This window comes from Convolutriloba macropyga, chromosome 10 (assembly GCF_964194025.1).
Source record: "Convolutriloba macropyga chromosome 10, txConMacr16.3, whole genome shotgun sequence".
Lineage (NCBI taxonomy): Eukaryota > Metazoa > Xenacoelomorpha > Acoela > Convolutidae > Convolutriloba > Convolutriloba macropyga.
This window is the reverse complement of record NC_134477.1, coordinates 12,918,178-12,933,802: the sequence shown is the minus strand read 5'-3', so window position 1 is coordinate 12,933,802 and position 15,625 is coordinate 12,918,178. Positions and strand designations below refer to the sequence as shown.

The following is a 15,625-nucleotide window of genomic DNA, read 5'->3' as shown; positions in this document are numbered from 1 at the left end:
TTGTTCCAATTTATGCTTATTTAGAACAGCAATTTGGATGTAAATGATATTACTTTTACTCGTTTTATGCACTTCTTCAATGGACGTTTTGTTATCTCCAAATTGCTGTTTCCGTTGATGAGTTACTTTTGAGCTGATCACCGTGGTATTTTAAAGCACCCGACCCACTTGTGGAGACTCTTTTCTATAGCTGCAAAGCCGTAACCTGAGCGGAGCTATATTACGGTGCTCTTGTTTTTTTACAGTTCATAGAATTTGAATTTTATTGGGGCGCTGTCTTTTTAATTGCTCTCAAGCGAAGTGTGAAACAATTATTGTAAACGTGTTGGTCATTTTTGCCTGATGGATTTGACTTTTCGAGTGAATTTTGCGCCCTTGACTTTGCGTTTTGCGTGATTTACATTTCTCTCCCTTTCACAATTTTAAGCTGCTGAACTCAAGTAGCAGCAGCCCACTACTAAAAAATCAACTGAAAAGTGCGACGAATTATGCGGTTTTTTTCACTTCAAATTTTATGAGTGACTATAGTAGTATATATAATCTCTAATGACGTCATTCGAAGCCCTCATATTGAGGTGCTTGGTTTTTTTACAATTCAGAATTTAAATTGTATTGGGGCGCTCTCTCTCTCTTAAGATCTGTTCACACATTTTCATGATTTTTGAAGTCAAATTCAAGTGATGATTTTGGTCACGGCGAAACAAGAAGTGGAGCAAAAAAAGCGAGTGGTTTTGTCGCAAAAAGTTTTTTCACCTAAATTTTAAAGGAGTGAGAAAAAGCTGTTTGATTAAAAATTCGCTTTCTCGCTTTTTGTTTTTTGTTCACATAAGGCAATTTGATTTTTTTTGTTGGTTTTTTCATCTTTTATGATAGGATTTTTTCTAAATGGTTTTCCAATCCATTCATAGTCCTTTCGAAGTCTAATGTTTTTGTTCAGTCTGTAAGAAATTCTTTACCATGCTATGTTTTTTGTTTTGTCGTTTGACGCTCATTTTTGTCATACATTATTGTTCACGCAGCCAAGCTGGAAAGTCAAATTTTCTAAATGATTTCTTCCTCTCATTTACGGCTTTCCCACGCGTATTGTCGTTTCTTACTCCCTCTTGCAAAAGTTTTTAGGTCATTTGCGTGATTAGATTTTGACCATACGTGACTTACTTCACTTAATAAAAATTACTTTGCACATAAAGACCTAAGTTTAATTTGAATTAGTGTAAGGTCAGAGGAGCTGATATTTGTGATAAAGTTCACTGATAAAAAGGGTTTTGCGGAATGAATTTGAGAAAGCTTTAAGCTTGATTAATAGCCGCAGAGAAATAGCTGATGCTATTATTGGCCTTCTTTTGGTTTTTTTATTGCTCTTGAACGAATTTCACAGCAATTATTGTAAGCGTGTTGACCAACACGCTTACAATAATTGTTATGAAATTCGGTCATGAAATTTTTTCGGAATGGAAAATTTTCGCTTGACCGTTTTGACTTCTCGAATAACTTTTTCAAATTACATCTGTATCTGTCTCTATCTATACTATACGGCACGCATTTTATATCTCAGCAAGTCTTACTTCTGTCAATCTGCCGGCTATAATTTTGTCTTTTTTGCATTGCTTGGGATCTGCATATTGCCAACAATTTTGTTAAAAATATTATTTTGATGTGAAATCCTCACTAAGATTTAAGCAATATCAAAGTAATCTAAGCTCTTGTTGGGAAGAGCTTATTTTAACTGTGAAGCGTTAGCTTTGAAACTTCTACTTGCATAGTTAAATTTTCATGTAATGAGCGGGAACAGCTCTGCAACGATCAATTTTCATAAAATTAATCCAGGTCATTTTTTAAATTTTTGCTCACATATGTGGTAGTTTTTTTAATTGCTCTCGAACGAAATTTTATGCAATTATTGCAAGCGTTTGTACCTTTTTTGTGCAAAATTTTTGCTTGACCGTTTTGTTTTAATTGATTCCTGAGTGACTTTTTCTTGCTTCGGTTCTTCATTTTTTAGTTATCGAAGCTAATATAAAAGCGAGTTTTTGCGAAAGGAATCAGAGCCGCTTTTAGCTAAATGGATAAGATGTTTGATTGGCATCTGGAGGTCCTGGGTTGGCTATTTTCTGCAGACCTAAAATATTTCTAAGCTAAACCCTCTCTAACATCAATTGACCCCCGTGTCGTTTGAGAGCAAATCATCCGACGGTATTTAATATTTAATTATTACGTAAACCTCAAATATGCTTTGCAGAGCTGACTATTTATTTGCTTTTATTTTCTTTAACACCAGTAATCGCTCTTGAAAGCATTTTACCCCTTTTTTTTCTAATTTTCAACTTCCGTTAGCTCATGTTTTCGCTTTATCTGTCTTGTCATATTTTTTTACCTCAGCTGCAAACACATTGTCTTATTAACTAATTGTACTGACATTCTAAAAATTGCATTATCACTCGTTTCCTTCGAACTGATTTTGAATCAATAGTAGCTTTTAATGATCGTTTCTGGCGTTATTTTAAAAATAATTAGGTGTTCATAGCTTTTTGGTGTATTTATAATTGATAAGCATCATAGAATATGATATTTGTGTTCAGATATTGACGCTCCAAAACTTTCTCCCCCGAGAGCGTACCATGGAGCTGGACCTCTAACACCCACCAGGTTCGTCTGCAGTGCCGGAGATGCCAACCCACCAGCCAACCTGTTCCAGTGGTTCAAAAATGGCAAGTTAACCCAATGCTTCTACTTTTATTAATACATCAGATTTGCTTTAGATTGATAATTTTGATGATCAGGCAACCATTTACACTGCCTGGGAAATTTATGCATTGTTTTGCTACATAATGAAAAATGTTTTAAGTAATTATTATCTAATTTTTTTTACCATCATAATGTGCTAATCTATAAAAACCATTTCCTCTCTTGTATTTCTCTGCTGATTATTTGCTCGTCTTCCTGGCATCTGTTTGATAGTAAAATCTATTTTTGTTTTGCTGAATATAACCATCAATAGTTGTTTTGCAGCCTCTTAGCGGTATGTATCAGCTTATCTTCTAAAGACACCTCAATAGGATTACAGAGCTGTTCCGAGACAAAAACGCGCTTCACTTTGTGTTTGAGAGGCTTATGGAAACACGCAGGCTTATATATGAAAAAGTATCATTCCCGAAGTTTAAAAAATTGGAACTATTTCCTTTTCCCTCCGTGAAAAAAGTTTTGTTTTCATTACCACATGTGAACAAACTAATGCTCTTTTCGCATCAACAATGGTTTGCATAGCCTGATAAGAGGTGACATTACCAATCATAATCGATGCATACATTAAAAAAGAGTAATTTAGATGTTTTTACTGCCAGTTCAATCTTTTACTACCCTGTGAAAGAAAACAGTTCCAAGAAAGTTTTGAAATTCTGTGCAATGAATTATTACAACAAATTGGAATTTTATAGGCCAGCTTCTCAATTCGTCAGACTCGGGGAGCGACTCAGGATCTCCGAGTGGACAACCAACTGTGACGAAGGCTTCCAGTTCAATCATTCTGCAGTTGCCAAGTGACTATCAACCTCCATTTGATGATTTCAGCTGTCACATTGGGAATGGAGTGAAGACTCTCAGCATGGTCCTCAAGTTCCAAACAGGTTACTAATTCTTTCTAAAAGCAGATAAAGACATGGTATAAGAAAAATTTTACGAGCTTGGCCAATAAATTGAAAATAAGCATATAGTTGTAGCACCATGTAGATGGTTTTAATTGCTGTCCAATAAAGTGCACAGAAAATATTGGGGTCTCTCTCTAGTCTTATGCCATTATTTGTTGCTGGATTGTTTTTTGTGCGGCGGAGTTGACCTTCTGTCGATAGAAACGGGATAAAATTTCTATTGTTAGATATTTACTAATCTCTTAGCGCATGGTTCAACCAAACTGCTTCTGCCCGATTTGAATTTTTATGTTCAGAAACGGGATAAAGCTCAAAGGCATGGAGTCGGTGTGCAGTTTTGTTAGAGTTCTGCTAGTCTCTTAGTTTACGGTTCATTGAAACGGATGACAGGAATAAATTCATGTTACAAAAGGCCATTTTTGTCATCTATCGGGCGCTCTTATCTTGCCTTTTGTCCTCTTACCCATCTATTCTATCTTTCTAAAGCTAAAGCTAGCTACTGCCAAAGCCAGTGGTGTTAAAATAATTCGTCAAAAATTAATCGGTTCTGTCTAAAAGATTGTTGAATGTAAGGGAAAATGCGCGCTATAACTCGAAACAAAGTTTTGGGGTTCGTGATGGTAGAAGAATGCATTAAATTTGTTCTCAAATCAATCAATGATATACACCAGCATAATTTAGGCAAAATTTTGTTTCACTTAAAATCGAAGGACAGGAAAACGAGAAGTGTTATTATAGCTGCGAAGCTGTAAGCTGAGCGAAGCTATATTGCGGTGCTCTTGGTTTTTTACAATTCAAAGAATTTGAATTGTATTGGTGCGCTGTCTTTTTTTTACAATTAAAAGAATTTGAATTGTATTGGGGCGCTGTCTTTTTTTTAAGATCTGTTCACACATTTTCATGATTTTTGAAGTCAAATTTGAGTAGTGACTTTGGTCACGCCGAAACAGGAAATGGAGCGAAAAAGCGAGTGGTTTTGCGGCGTGAATTTTTTTTGCTCTAATTTTAAAGTAGAGTGAGAAAACGGCGTTTGAACAAAAATTCGGTTTCTCGGTAAAGGTTTTTTGTTCACATGCGGCAATTTCACTCTGATTTTTACTGTTTTTTCGATTTTTTGGATCGGATTTTTTTCTAAATGGTTTTCCCAATCAATTCACAGCTCATTCTAGGCCTAGTTTTTTGTTTGAATTAAATTTTCATTTCTCGCTAGTGGTTTTTTTGTTCACATGCGGCATTTTGACATGGATTTTTTGTTTATTTCTTATTTTTTTGTTCTGATTTTTTTTTAAAATGGTTTTCTCAATTCACTCATAGTCCACTCTAGGTCTAGTTTTTCTGTTTAGTCAATGAAAATTCTTTGAATTGTACGTCAGGACTTGTCCTGCTATGTTTTTTTTTAAGATCTGTTCACACATTTTCATGATTTTTGAAGTCAAATTGGAGTAGTGATTTTGGTCACGCCGAAACAGGAAGTGGAGCGAAAAAGCGAGTGGTTTTGCGGCGTGAAATTTTTTTGATCTAAATTTTAAGTAGAGTGAGAAAACGGTGTTTGAACAATTTCGCTTTCTCGCTAGTGGTTTTTTGTTCACATGCGGCAATTTCACTTTGATTTTTACTGTTTTTTTGATTTTTTGGATCGGATTTTTTTCTAAATTGTTTTCCTGATCCATTCATAGTCCGTTCAAGGTCTAGTTTTCTGTTTAGTCAATGAAAATTCTTTGAATTGTGCGTCAGGACTTGTCCTGCTATGTTTTTTTGTTTCGTCGTCTGACGCTCTTTTTTCGTTTTATATTTGTTCACACAGCAAAGCTGAAAAAGTCAAATTTTCTGAATGACTTCTGCCTCTCACTAACGGCATTTGCGCGCGTGACGTCATTTCTCACTCGCTTTAGCAAAAGTTTTTAGGTTATTTGCGTGATTAGATTTTGATCATACGTGACTTACCTCACTCAATAAAATGACTTTTGCACTTTAAAACTTAAGTTTAATTTGAATTTGATAAGGTCAAAGGAACTCATTTGTGCAGTAAAGGTCCCTAATAAGAGAGTCAGCGGAGTGAATTTTATCAAGCTTTATTAATTTATCGCTAAATGTTTTTTACCTAGTTTTTTTTAGTGGCGTCGATTTTTTTTTCAATTTAGATCTGTATCTGTTTCTATCTCTATTATATGGCACGCAGGTCTATTCTTTCGCAGCTATTCCGGCAATCTGCCGGCTATGTTTCTTAAACCCCTGCAGGATCCGTTTTGGAACAAGAAGCTGGAGCGCAATTCAATGCGTTTTAGAGGTGCTAAACTATAACAAATTAAAGATAATGGGGATCATTCCCACTAACTTAAGACAATTACCGACAAGCTTTGCGGAAGCTGAAGTGACAAGGTTTTGCAAAAAGTTGAAATTTATTACCTGTTGTCGAACTATGAGCTAATTAGGTTCGTTTTTAACTTAAGCAAAGAACTATATTTAAAACATGTTACTCTAGTCTATAGAATTTGTGTCAGTTTATTTGAATCACTTGTTTGCTATTTTGTGAACATGTTTAACAAACGTATATTGTCATTGTATCTTGTCATTAATGTATTTGGGCAAATAGAAAAAGAAAGTTGGTGGGATCTCGCTATTTGTCCCCGTTGTCTGTAATGCTTTTTATTATTAGCCGCACAGCGATAGCTGGGGCTATTATTGGCCTTCTCTTGGTTTTTACAATTCAAAGAATTCGAATTGTATTGGGGCACTGTCTTTTTAATAGCCGCGAAGCGATAGCGGCTATTATTGGGGACATCGTGTTTTTTTTAATTCGTCGTCTCCATCGATGATTCTTACGACCTGACTTCTTGGAATTGACTTCTTGGAATTGACTCCTTGGAATTGACTTCTTGGAATTGACTTCAGTGACTTCTATTGCTTTGCAGTTAAAATTTGTGCGTCTGACGTTATTTCTGCTTTTAGGTCAATTGCGTGACTTACCTCACTCACAAAAATTACTTCTGAACTCACTTATGGAACTTTTAAATTTTTTGAACATAAAATAGTGTGCATCTAAGTAGTGCCAAACGTATATGCCCTAGTTCTTGAGTATTAGTCTTGAGCTTTTGATTTCGAATATCAGTTTTGAAAAAGCTCTCTTAGCGCTTTTTCCCTATAGACTGTATATGTCAAAAAATTGACAGTCCGAATCTAACCCAAAAATTGTAGTTGTCTATTAAAGGACTGGTGGTCGATCTGTCTATCTTATTTCTTCTGTTGTTTCAATTCATGGAAGGCCACAAGCGTCTATCGCGGCTATTTTCCGGCAATCTGCCGGCTATGTTTTTTAAGATCTGTTCACACATTTTCATTTTTGAAGTCAAATTGGAGTAGTGATTTTGGTCAAGCCGAAACAGGAAATGGAGCGAAAAAGCGAGTGGTTTTGCGGCGTGAAATTTTTTTTGCTCTAAATTTAAAGTAGAGTGAGAAAACGGTGTTTGATTAATAATTCGCTTTCCTGCTAGTGGTTTTTTGTTCACATGCGGCAATTTCACTTTGATTTTTACAGTTTTTTCTATTTTTGGATCGGATTTTTTTTCTAAATGGATTTTCCAATCTATTCATGGTCTGTTCTTGGTCTAGTTTTTTGTTTAGTCAATGAAAATTCTTCGAATTGTACATCAGGACTTGTCCTGTTATGTTTATTTCGTCGTCGCGATTTTTGTTACGACCATATGACGTCACAACCACTTTAAAAGTTCTTTGTGTTCATTCATTCATGCAATTTCAACTGAAATGCGTACGTGACGTCACTTTTCGCTCTTAGTGGAGCGAGTTTTTTTTTGTTCTTTCGCGTGATTAAATTTTTGGTCACAAATGACTTCCTTACTTTGAAATTGACTTTTATTTACTTTAATTCAAAGAGATAAAGTCAAATGGGTGTGTATCACTCTAAATGAAGGTTTTTTGAGAGCAGCTAATAGAGGCAGCAAAAACTTATACAGATTTTTAATCAAAATATAACATATCAGCCTTCAATGAAAAGACGAATATTTTTGTTCTGTCTTTTATACTGTTTTTTTTTTGAGACTGCAGATCTACAAAACTATTGCGGCTGTTTTCTGGCAATCTGCCAGCTATGTTTTTAAATATAAAGTAACGGAATTACTGCTTTCTCTTTTTAGAAACAATTGGCGGCACTAATGTAATCGGTACAACGATCTGACGTACCATGGGATATGATGTAAAGTTTGACAAGTAGCCGCATGATTAGGTTTGACAACTTACGAACTGGAACTCGATCATTTTGTGGATTCTTTTTCATATCATGGTGCGTTGCAATTGATAGGAGAGTGATGAAGAAAAAATCTTCATGTTCCAGCTTCAAGTTTTGCTCGACCGTATTTGTTCTATTCTTTATTTTGCTTGTGCTGTTCGACTTTTTGTCAAAAGTATAGTGATAAACTTGTATAGCTCGAGGGTGTGAGGCGTCAATGTAGCCCTCTTAGATCCTTAAGAAGCAGGTCTTCAATGTGTGAAGGGAAATTTTGAATTTTGGTTGACTATCCCCCGTAGTTTTTGTACGTTCTCTCCTTTTTTAATACGTGAGGTCATTTGATACCATTTCTTTCTATCGAATCTGTTGGATATAATTACTGCCATTTAAGTTTTTGAGTAAATTCATCGGTGATTTTCACCACTTAGTTCGCATAGTCGAAGTGCTATTGATATGCAAGTCTCTTCTACTTAAAGTTTTAAACTGTAAAGATTTACGAAGATTTTATTTGAGCTCTTTTTTGAGATCTCTTTAGCTGGTTAAGAGCTAAAGGAAAAGTGGGTCTAAAACTTATTGGTATGTTCAATGCTGTAAGAATTTTTGATAATTCGTTGTTTTTCTAAAAAGAATGTCCGTTTTTAATATCTTTGTTTCATTTCCAAATGGTGTTATGAGAATCACTTGTGGCAGAATTTGGCCTACTAATTAAAAGCATTTTTTCAGCTAAAATTTTATTTTTCAAAGTTTTTGTTCTTTGCTGCAGTTCATGAATGTTAGGAGATTTGAATAGGTTGTATTTGTTCATAGCTCTATAATTTCAAAAATTTCAAGGTAGTGCAAATAATTCATAGCTAAATTAGTTTAAAAATTTCAAGGTAGTGCAAATAATTTTTTATTGCTCGATATCTTCGATTAAATTCTGAGCGATTCTTGAAAGGTCCATTTTTCAGGGCTTGGTAATCATCTATTGTTTCAAATTGCTTAAGCAGAACTTGATTATAAAAATGTTAATTTAAAGTTTTAGTGCCACCTGCAGATATTTTCTGGAATTTTGTCCGTTGATGAGAATTTTTATGAATGTGTTTGTTTAATCGAGTATGTTTAATTGCTCTGGAACGAAGTTCACAGCAATTATTGTAAACGTGTTGGATTTTATGCAAGTTTTTTGCTTGATGGCTTTTGCGCTTTGTTTCGAGAACGTTTTTTGACTTCTCAAGTGGCTTTTTCACGCTTCCGTGCTTCATTTTTGAGTGATCTCTAGTTAATCGCCTACTTTCGTTCTTCTCAGAAATTCGAAAAGTATTGAGCGTTGAATAGATTTAGCATTAAGTTTCGTGCAACGCCATTGCTCAACTTAGAAGCAAATTCTTACAAGATAAACAAATCTTGAGATCTTACACGATAAGAGTACATCTAACAATTTTCTTCTAAGATCTTGCAAGAATAATGTTAACTAAGATTACGTAATATGTTACGTAAGATCTTATAAGATATACAATATTGAATGACCAGGGTAAGTATGACGCACTGAACGTCATATGTCATCTCGTTATTCCTGAGATTTGGCTATTGACATGTGTTTCAAGTTAGTGTTTTTGCAGTGGTGCACAAGCCCTCAGAGAATACACGGATAGTGGTGAAGGAGGGGGAGCCAGTGGTGGCCAAGTGTTTGAGTGACGATAGCGATGTGGATCTCTTCACTATTGAGTGGAACTCATTCGGAACTACTGAGGACCCTAACACAAAGTCATTTGTAAGTGTCCCTCCCCTTGTTATTCTTGTTGCCAATAGAATTTACTGAATTCTAATTTAACATAGTTCACGGCAGCAAGTTGGTGCTGCTAAATTGGCAATGATATACGCAACTTTGCAACATTAGAAAAACTTTGTGTCGGAGCGTTTTTTTAAATAGCTTTTCACATTACTTTCAATATTATTTTCGAAACTTCGTTACCCTAAATTTAGAAAACTTCAAAGGAGTTCAGATCGATAAAGCGACAGGAAATTGTATTTATTGTTTGACTAGATCTCTGGTTTCTTAATTTTGAATTATGAAGTTCATGCAATTTTAATTTATAATAAATATATTTGAAAAAATCATAGCAATTTAAAACTAGAAATCTTGATGGAGATTATTAAGTAATATGCAAACATATATAAAAAAGATAATATATTAAGCTTTTCTTGCGAGTCTTGGTATAATATAATGAAGTATTGGTGTGTTGTTAGCTTGGACGAGTGAATAGAGTGAACAATGACAACGAGTTGTCTCTCAGCAATGCGACTCTGAGTGACTCTGTCAAAGTGACATGTGCTGCATTTGGGAAGTATACTGAGATCGGATCATTCACCACATCCAACACTGTCACCATCACTGTCCTCAGTTAGTACTTCAGTAGTATACATAGCTGTGTTGTAACTATTTTAAGCTGCCCAAGAAATTTTCTCAACGTGTCGTGATAAAATCTAGTCAATATCTCACCTAGGTGATCCAAGACATTTTTGCCTCTCGAGATCTTGGCAACATGTTTCAAATTTCACAAGAGTTCTCAAAATCATGCACCATATGCACGGTGTATTAAGTTTCATTTCACTGGCAGAGGGTCTTAAATATTTTCGGCTAGTAGCGAACAAAAAGTAACCTTTTGTTGCCATTTCAAGAAGCCAATTTTTCTCTGATTCAATCCGAGTTTTTAACATTAGCTGCCTGATTGCATGATTTAAAGGTCGACCTGAATTCTCGATATTAATCAAATGTTTTACAGGACGTTTCAAGTTGCTGAATCCTACGTCATGGACCAACAACAACTTCGTCCACTATTTAAAGGAAAAGCAAACATCAACCATTAGATGTAGAGCTGAGGGTCCTGATAAAGACCCACCACTAATTTCGTGGACTAAAGACGGTCAAACAGAATTGCCACAAGGCGTGGTGAGTTGATGCTGATATTTAGCATACTTTAAAATTCACATTTGTTTAACTTAGTGTTTGTTAATCTTACTAAAGTGAAATGTGGGTCCTGTTGAACCGTATGCAATTTTGATCTCGAAGATTTTGACTTTTCGGCGAAATTAACGCTTTGTTATTGCCATTTTGATCTTTGTAGATTTTCTGCTAGAATTGTCCTCGTGTCTGGAGTCTAGTTTCTGCGGTTTTTTGGACTTAAAGCAGTAGAAGCCATGAATTATCAAGATGTTAAAATTTTTCTTTCTAGAAGCAATAGTTTTGACAAAATTTAGTGCTTTAATACAAAAGAATTTCTTGTCTCTGAAGGAAATTTGTTTGTCTCTTATAGCTTATTAATAGCCGCCATCAGCCTCGCAAACGGCTATTATTTAGGCGCTCTCTCTTTTTACAATTCAAAGAATTTTATTTGTATTGGGGAGCTGTCTTTTTTTCAAGATCTGTTCACACATTTTCATGATTTTTGAAGTCAAATTGGAGTAGTGATTTTGGTCACACCGAAACATGAAATGGAGCGAAAAAGCGAGTGGTTTTCCGGCGTGAATTTTTTTCGCTCTAATTTTAAAGTAGAGTGAGAAAACGGTGTTTGAACAAAAATTCGGTTTCTCGGTAGTGGTTTTTTGTTCACATGCGGCACTTTCACTCTGATTTTTACTGTTTTTTCGATTTTTGGGATCGGATTTTTTTTCTAAATGGTTTTCCCAATCCCTTCACAGCTCATTCTAGGCCTAGTTTTTTGTTTGAATTAAATTTTCATTTCTCGCTAGGGGTTTTTTTGTTCACATGCGGCATTTTGGTAATCATTTTCTTTGTTTTTTTCTTATTTTTTTTTTCTGATTTTTTTTTAAAATGGTTTTCTGAATTCACTCATAGTCCATTCTAAGTCTAGTTTTTCTGTTTAGTCAATGAAAATTCTTTGAATTGTACGTCAGGACTTGTCCTGCTATGTTTTTTGTTTCGTCGTCTGACGCTCTTTTTTCGTTTTACATTTGTTCACACAGCATAGCTGAAAAAGTCAAATTTTCTGAATGACTTCTTCTTCTCAATAACGGCATTTGCGCGCGTGACGTCATGACGTCATTTCTCACTCGCTTTAGCGAAAGTTTTTAGGTTATTTGCGTGATTAGATTTTGATCTTACGTGACTTACCTCACTCAATAAAATGACTTTTGCACTTTAAAACTGAAGTTTAGTTTGAATTTGTTTAAGGTCACAGGAACTCATTTGTGCAGTAAATGTCCCTAATAAGAGGCTTCTGTGGATTGAATTTTAACAAACTTTATTTATCGCTGAGTGTTTTTTACCTAGTTTTTTGAGTGGCGTCGATTTTTTCAATTTAGATCTGTATCTGTTTCTATCTCTATTATATGGCACGCAGGTCTTTTCTTTCGCAGCTATTCCGGCAATCAGCCGGCTATGTTTTTCAATTGAAAGAATTTGAATTGTATTGGGGCGCTGTCTTTTTAAGATGTGTTTACACATTTTCATGATTTTTGAAGTCCAATTGGAGAAGTGATTTTGGTCACGCCGAAACAAGAAGTGGAGCGAAGAAGCGAGTGGTTTTGCGGTGTGAAAATTTTCACTCTAATGTTGAAGTAGAGTAAGAAATCGGTGACAGAACAAAAATTCGCTTTCTCGCTTGTGGTTTTTTGTTCACATGCAGCATTTTGACATTGATTTTCTGTTTTTTATTTTTTGATCTGATTTTTCCCAAAATGGTTTTCCCAATTCACTCATAGTCCGTGCCGGGTCTAGTTTTTTGTTTAGTCAATGAAAATTCCTTGAATTGTACGTCAGGACTTGTCCTGGTATGTTCTTTTAATTCGCTTTACCTTTCCATCACGTTTTTCGTTTTACATAAGTCACCACTTTCACGTTTGACTTCTGACTTACCTCAATCACTATTTCAACTGAGTGGTTTTTAAATCCATTCACTCAATGGATTACGCAAAATAGTGAATACAGTCAAGGTGAAAAGAGCAAAATCAAAAGAGACGGGATAAACCGATAAAGCGCGATAAAGAGTGTTTGCTAGTTGACATTGGTATTAAGCTTATTAGCTTTCAGAAGCTGAATAAAGTATAGCTTTAGAATCGAACTGAAACTGCACGCCGAATTAGAACGCTGTTTGACACTGAAAAAAATAAGAAAAACAGTTTTGTCAATTTATCTGTTTCGATCCAGATATGCAGCAAGCGCATCAACCGCGCCTATTTTTCGGAAATGCCGGCTCTGTTCTTATCTGCTTTATATGCTTGGTTTTATGGGAGTTCTGGCAGTTATCCTCAAAGTAAGCGCTTAGGACATCGGTTTTTTGCGCACATGATTGCTGAATAACTTTTAAAAGATGTCTTAAGTCAAATGAAAAAGTGCAGATATATTCAACAGTGATTTTTTTTTGCTCTCGAACGAAATATGAAGCCATTATCGTAAACGTGTTTGTCTTTTTATGCTAACTATGCTACCTCTAGAATATTCTCTCAAGTGACTTTTTTACGCTTGACTTCTTATTAATTGCTCTCAAACGAAGTTTGTAGCAATTATATTAGTCCTGTTGGTCTTTCTTTTTTTATGCGATTTTTCGCTTGACCGATTTTTCGTCTGACGCTTTTGACTTTTCGTCCTCAAAAACAAGATAAACAGGTAGCGCCCAACGGGCATTAAGTGCTCTTAGAGCCTTTCAGCTCAAACTGTTTTGGAGACTTATACTTATGGTGTGAAGGGCGGTTCTTAGAGGTTGAGACATCCCCCCACCCAGTAGACTTCCCACCCCCACTATTGCCTCCACCCCTCACCGCGCTGTTGCACCCCCCAACCCAGTGTTGCCCCCCATCAGCCCCAGGTGCACCCCCCGTGGCTAGCTACTGACGAAGCCAACCGCTCGCCCGTCGTTTGAGAGCAATTCGCCCGACGTTAGTCGGTTATGTTTTTTCGTGTGATCTGAATTGCTCTCATTCCGAAATAAAGTTGCTAAAATAGAGATTCTGAGCGGTTGAGTATCAAAGCCTTTATAGTTTAGTATTTGAGATGAAAAACTGCTGTCCTGGAGGTCGAGGTTTCGAACCCCTATGTAGTCAGATTTTTTTCACTCATAAAAATCTTTTAAGTAAACCCCTCAAATGAAATTGCCAACACCCTCCTCCCCCCGCCCGCCTCTGGTGCGAGAGCAATTCAATCGAAGTTCTTTTGGTTTATTTTATGATAGCCCCTCAGCTTCTTAGCCGGCTATTATAGTGCTCCTTCTTTACAATTCAAAGAATTTGAATTGTAATGGGGGCGCTGGCTTTTTTTAAGATCTGTGGAAACAGGAAGTGGAGGGAAAAAGCGGGTGGTTTTGCGGCGTGAAATTTTTTCGGTCTTATTTTAAAGTAGAGTGAGAAACAGTGTTTGAACAAAAATTCGCTTTCTCGCTAGTGGTTTTTGTTCACATGCGGCAGTTTCACTTTGATTTTTACTGTTTTTTTTTTAATTTTTCGGACCGGATTTTTTTCTAGCGTTTTCCCAAGCCATTCATAATTCATTCTAGGCCTAGTTTTTCTGTTTGAACCAAATTTCCATTTCTCGCTAATGCGGCATTTTGACATTGATTTTCGTTTTTTTTGTTTTTTATCTAATTATTTAAAAATGGTTTTCCCAATTCCCTCAGTCCGTTCTAGGTCTAGTTTTTTGTTTAGTCAGTGAAAATCCTTTGAATTGTACGTCAGGATTTGTCCTGCTATGTTTTTGCAATTCAAAGATTTGAATTGTATTGGTGCGTTGTGTTTTTTATTTTAATGTGTTCACACATTTTTCAATGACCTTGATCTTTCTAAACGGGATAAACAGGTAAAGCCCAGCGGGCCTTAAGTTTCATTAGAGGCCCAAAGTGGGCTTTAGTAGTCCTTTAAGTGCATATAGTGGTGCAGCTGATGGTATGGCCTTAATTTAAGGTTAAAAGGTCATTTTTAGGAGTTTTTGGGCTCAAAATGGTGCAATTTTTCATGTTTTTTGTGCTTTTTTTAAAGTTTTTTGCTTGATTAGTCTTAGGTTGAAGTTTTTAAAAGTTGATGAAAGCCTTTTGCGAGACAAAATTGCTTGTTAGGACCATCTTATGAGCTATGTGTTTTGGTACTACAAACACACACACAAAATTATACTAGTTTTTGCAAATTTTTTCAGGATTTTTTTGAAATTTTTTTGTCATTTTCTGAGTTTTTTTTGCCATAGGTGTCAAGAAACCTCCTCTAGGGTTTGATAATGGGTTTGATGATAGATTACTGCATAGTTTCTACTGGTAATGGAATGGTTTTCAACTTTTTGCCATCATGATTTTTAGCATTTTTTGACATTGTCATTATTCAAGTTATTTGAGTCCCAAGGGCCAGAAAACCTCATTAGGGGTTTGATAGTAAATTACTGAAAAATTTTTATTTGCCATGGAATAGGTTTCAACTTTTGAATATCACAAATTTTGGCATTTTTCCAGCTTCAGGGACCAGGCAATCTCCTTTGAGGTTTGTTGATAGGGCACTGCATACTTTCTAGTAACAATGGAATGGCTTTTAACATTTTAATGTCTCGAAATTCCGTTTTTTTTAAATAAAATCTGCAATTTTTTCAAGGTTTTCTGAAGTTTTGGTCAATGTTTGATATTTGTCCATTCTCAAGTGCCAGAAAGCCTATTCCACGGTCTGATAAAAAATTACTGCATGCTTGTTAGTTTCATTGGATTTGTTTTCAGCAATTTAATTTTTCTAATTTCAGAAATTTTTTGATAAAATTTGCAATGTCTTT

General features: G+C 35.5%; 1 protein-coding gene across 1 annotated transcript in view; it reads left to right on the top strand.

The window, feature by feature from the left end:
* LOC142348617 (inactive tyrosine-protein kinase 7-like) overlaps positions 1–15,625 on the top strand; it is a 68,067-nt gene that overhangs the window by 22,546 nt on the left and 29,896 nt on the right. Inside the window, exons 5-9 of the mRNA XM_075400026.1 lie at positions 2,580–2,708; positions 3,435–3,623; positions 9,489–9,640; positions 10,117–10,270; positions 10,653–10,819. Of these exons, the coding sequence (XP_075256141.1) occupies positions 2,580–2,708; positions 3,435–3,623; positions 9,489–9,640; positions 10,117–10,270; positions 10,653–10,819 (791 nt within the window). The remainder of the gene's footprint in view (positions 1–2,579; positions 2,709–3,434; positions 3,624–9,488; positions 9,641–10,116; positions 10,271–10,652; positions 10,820–15,625) is intronic.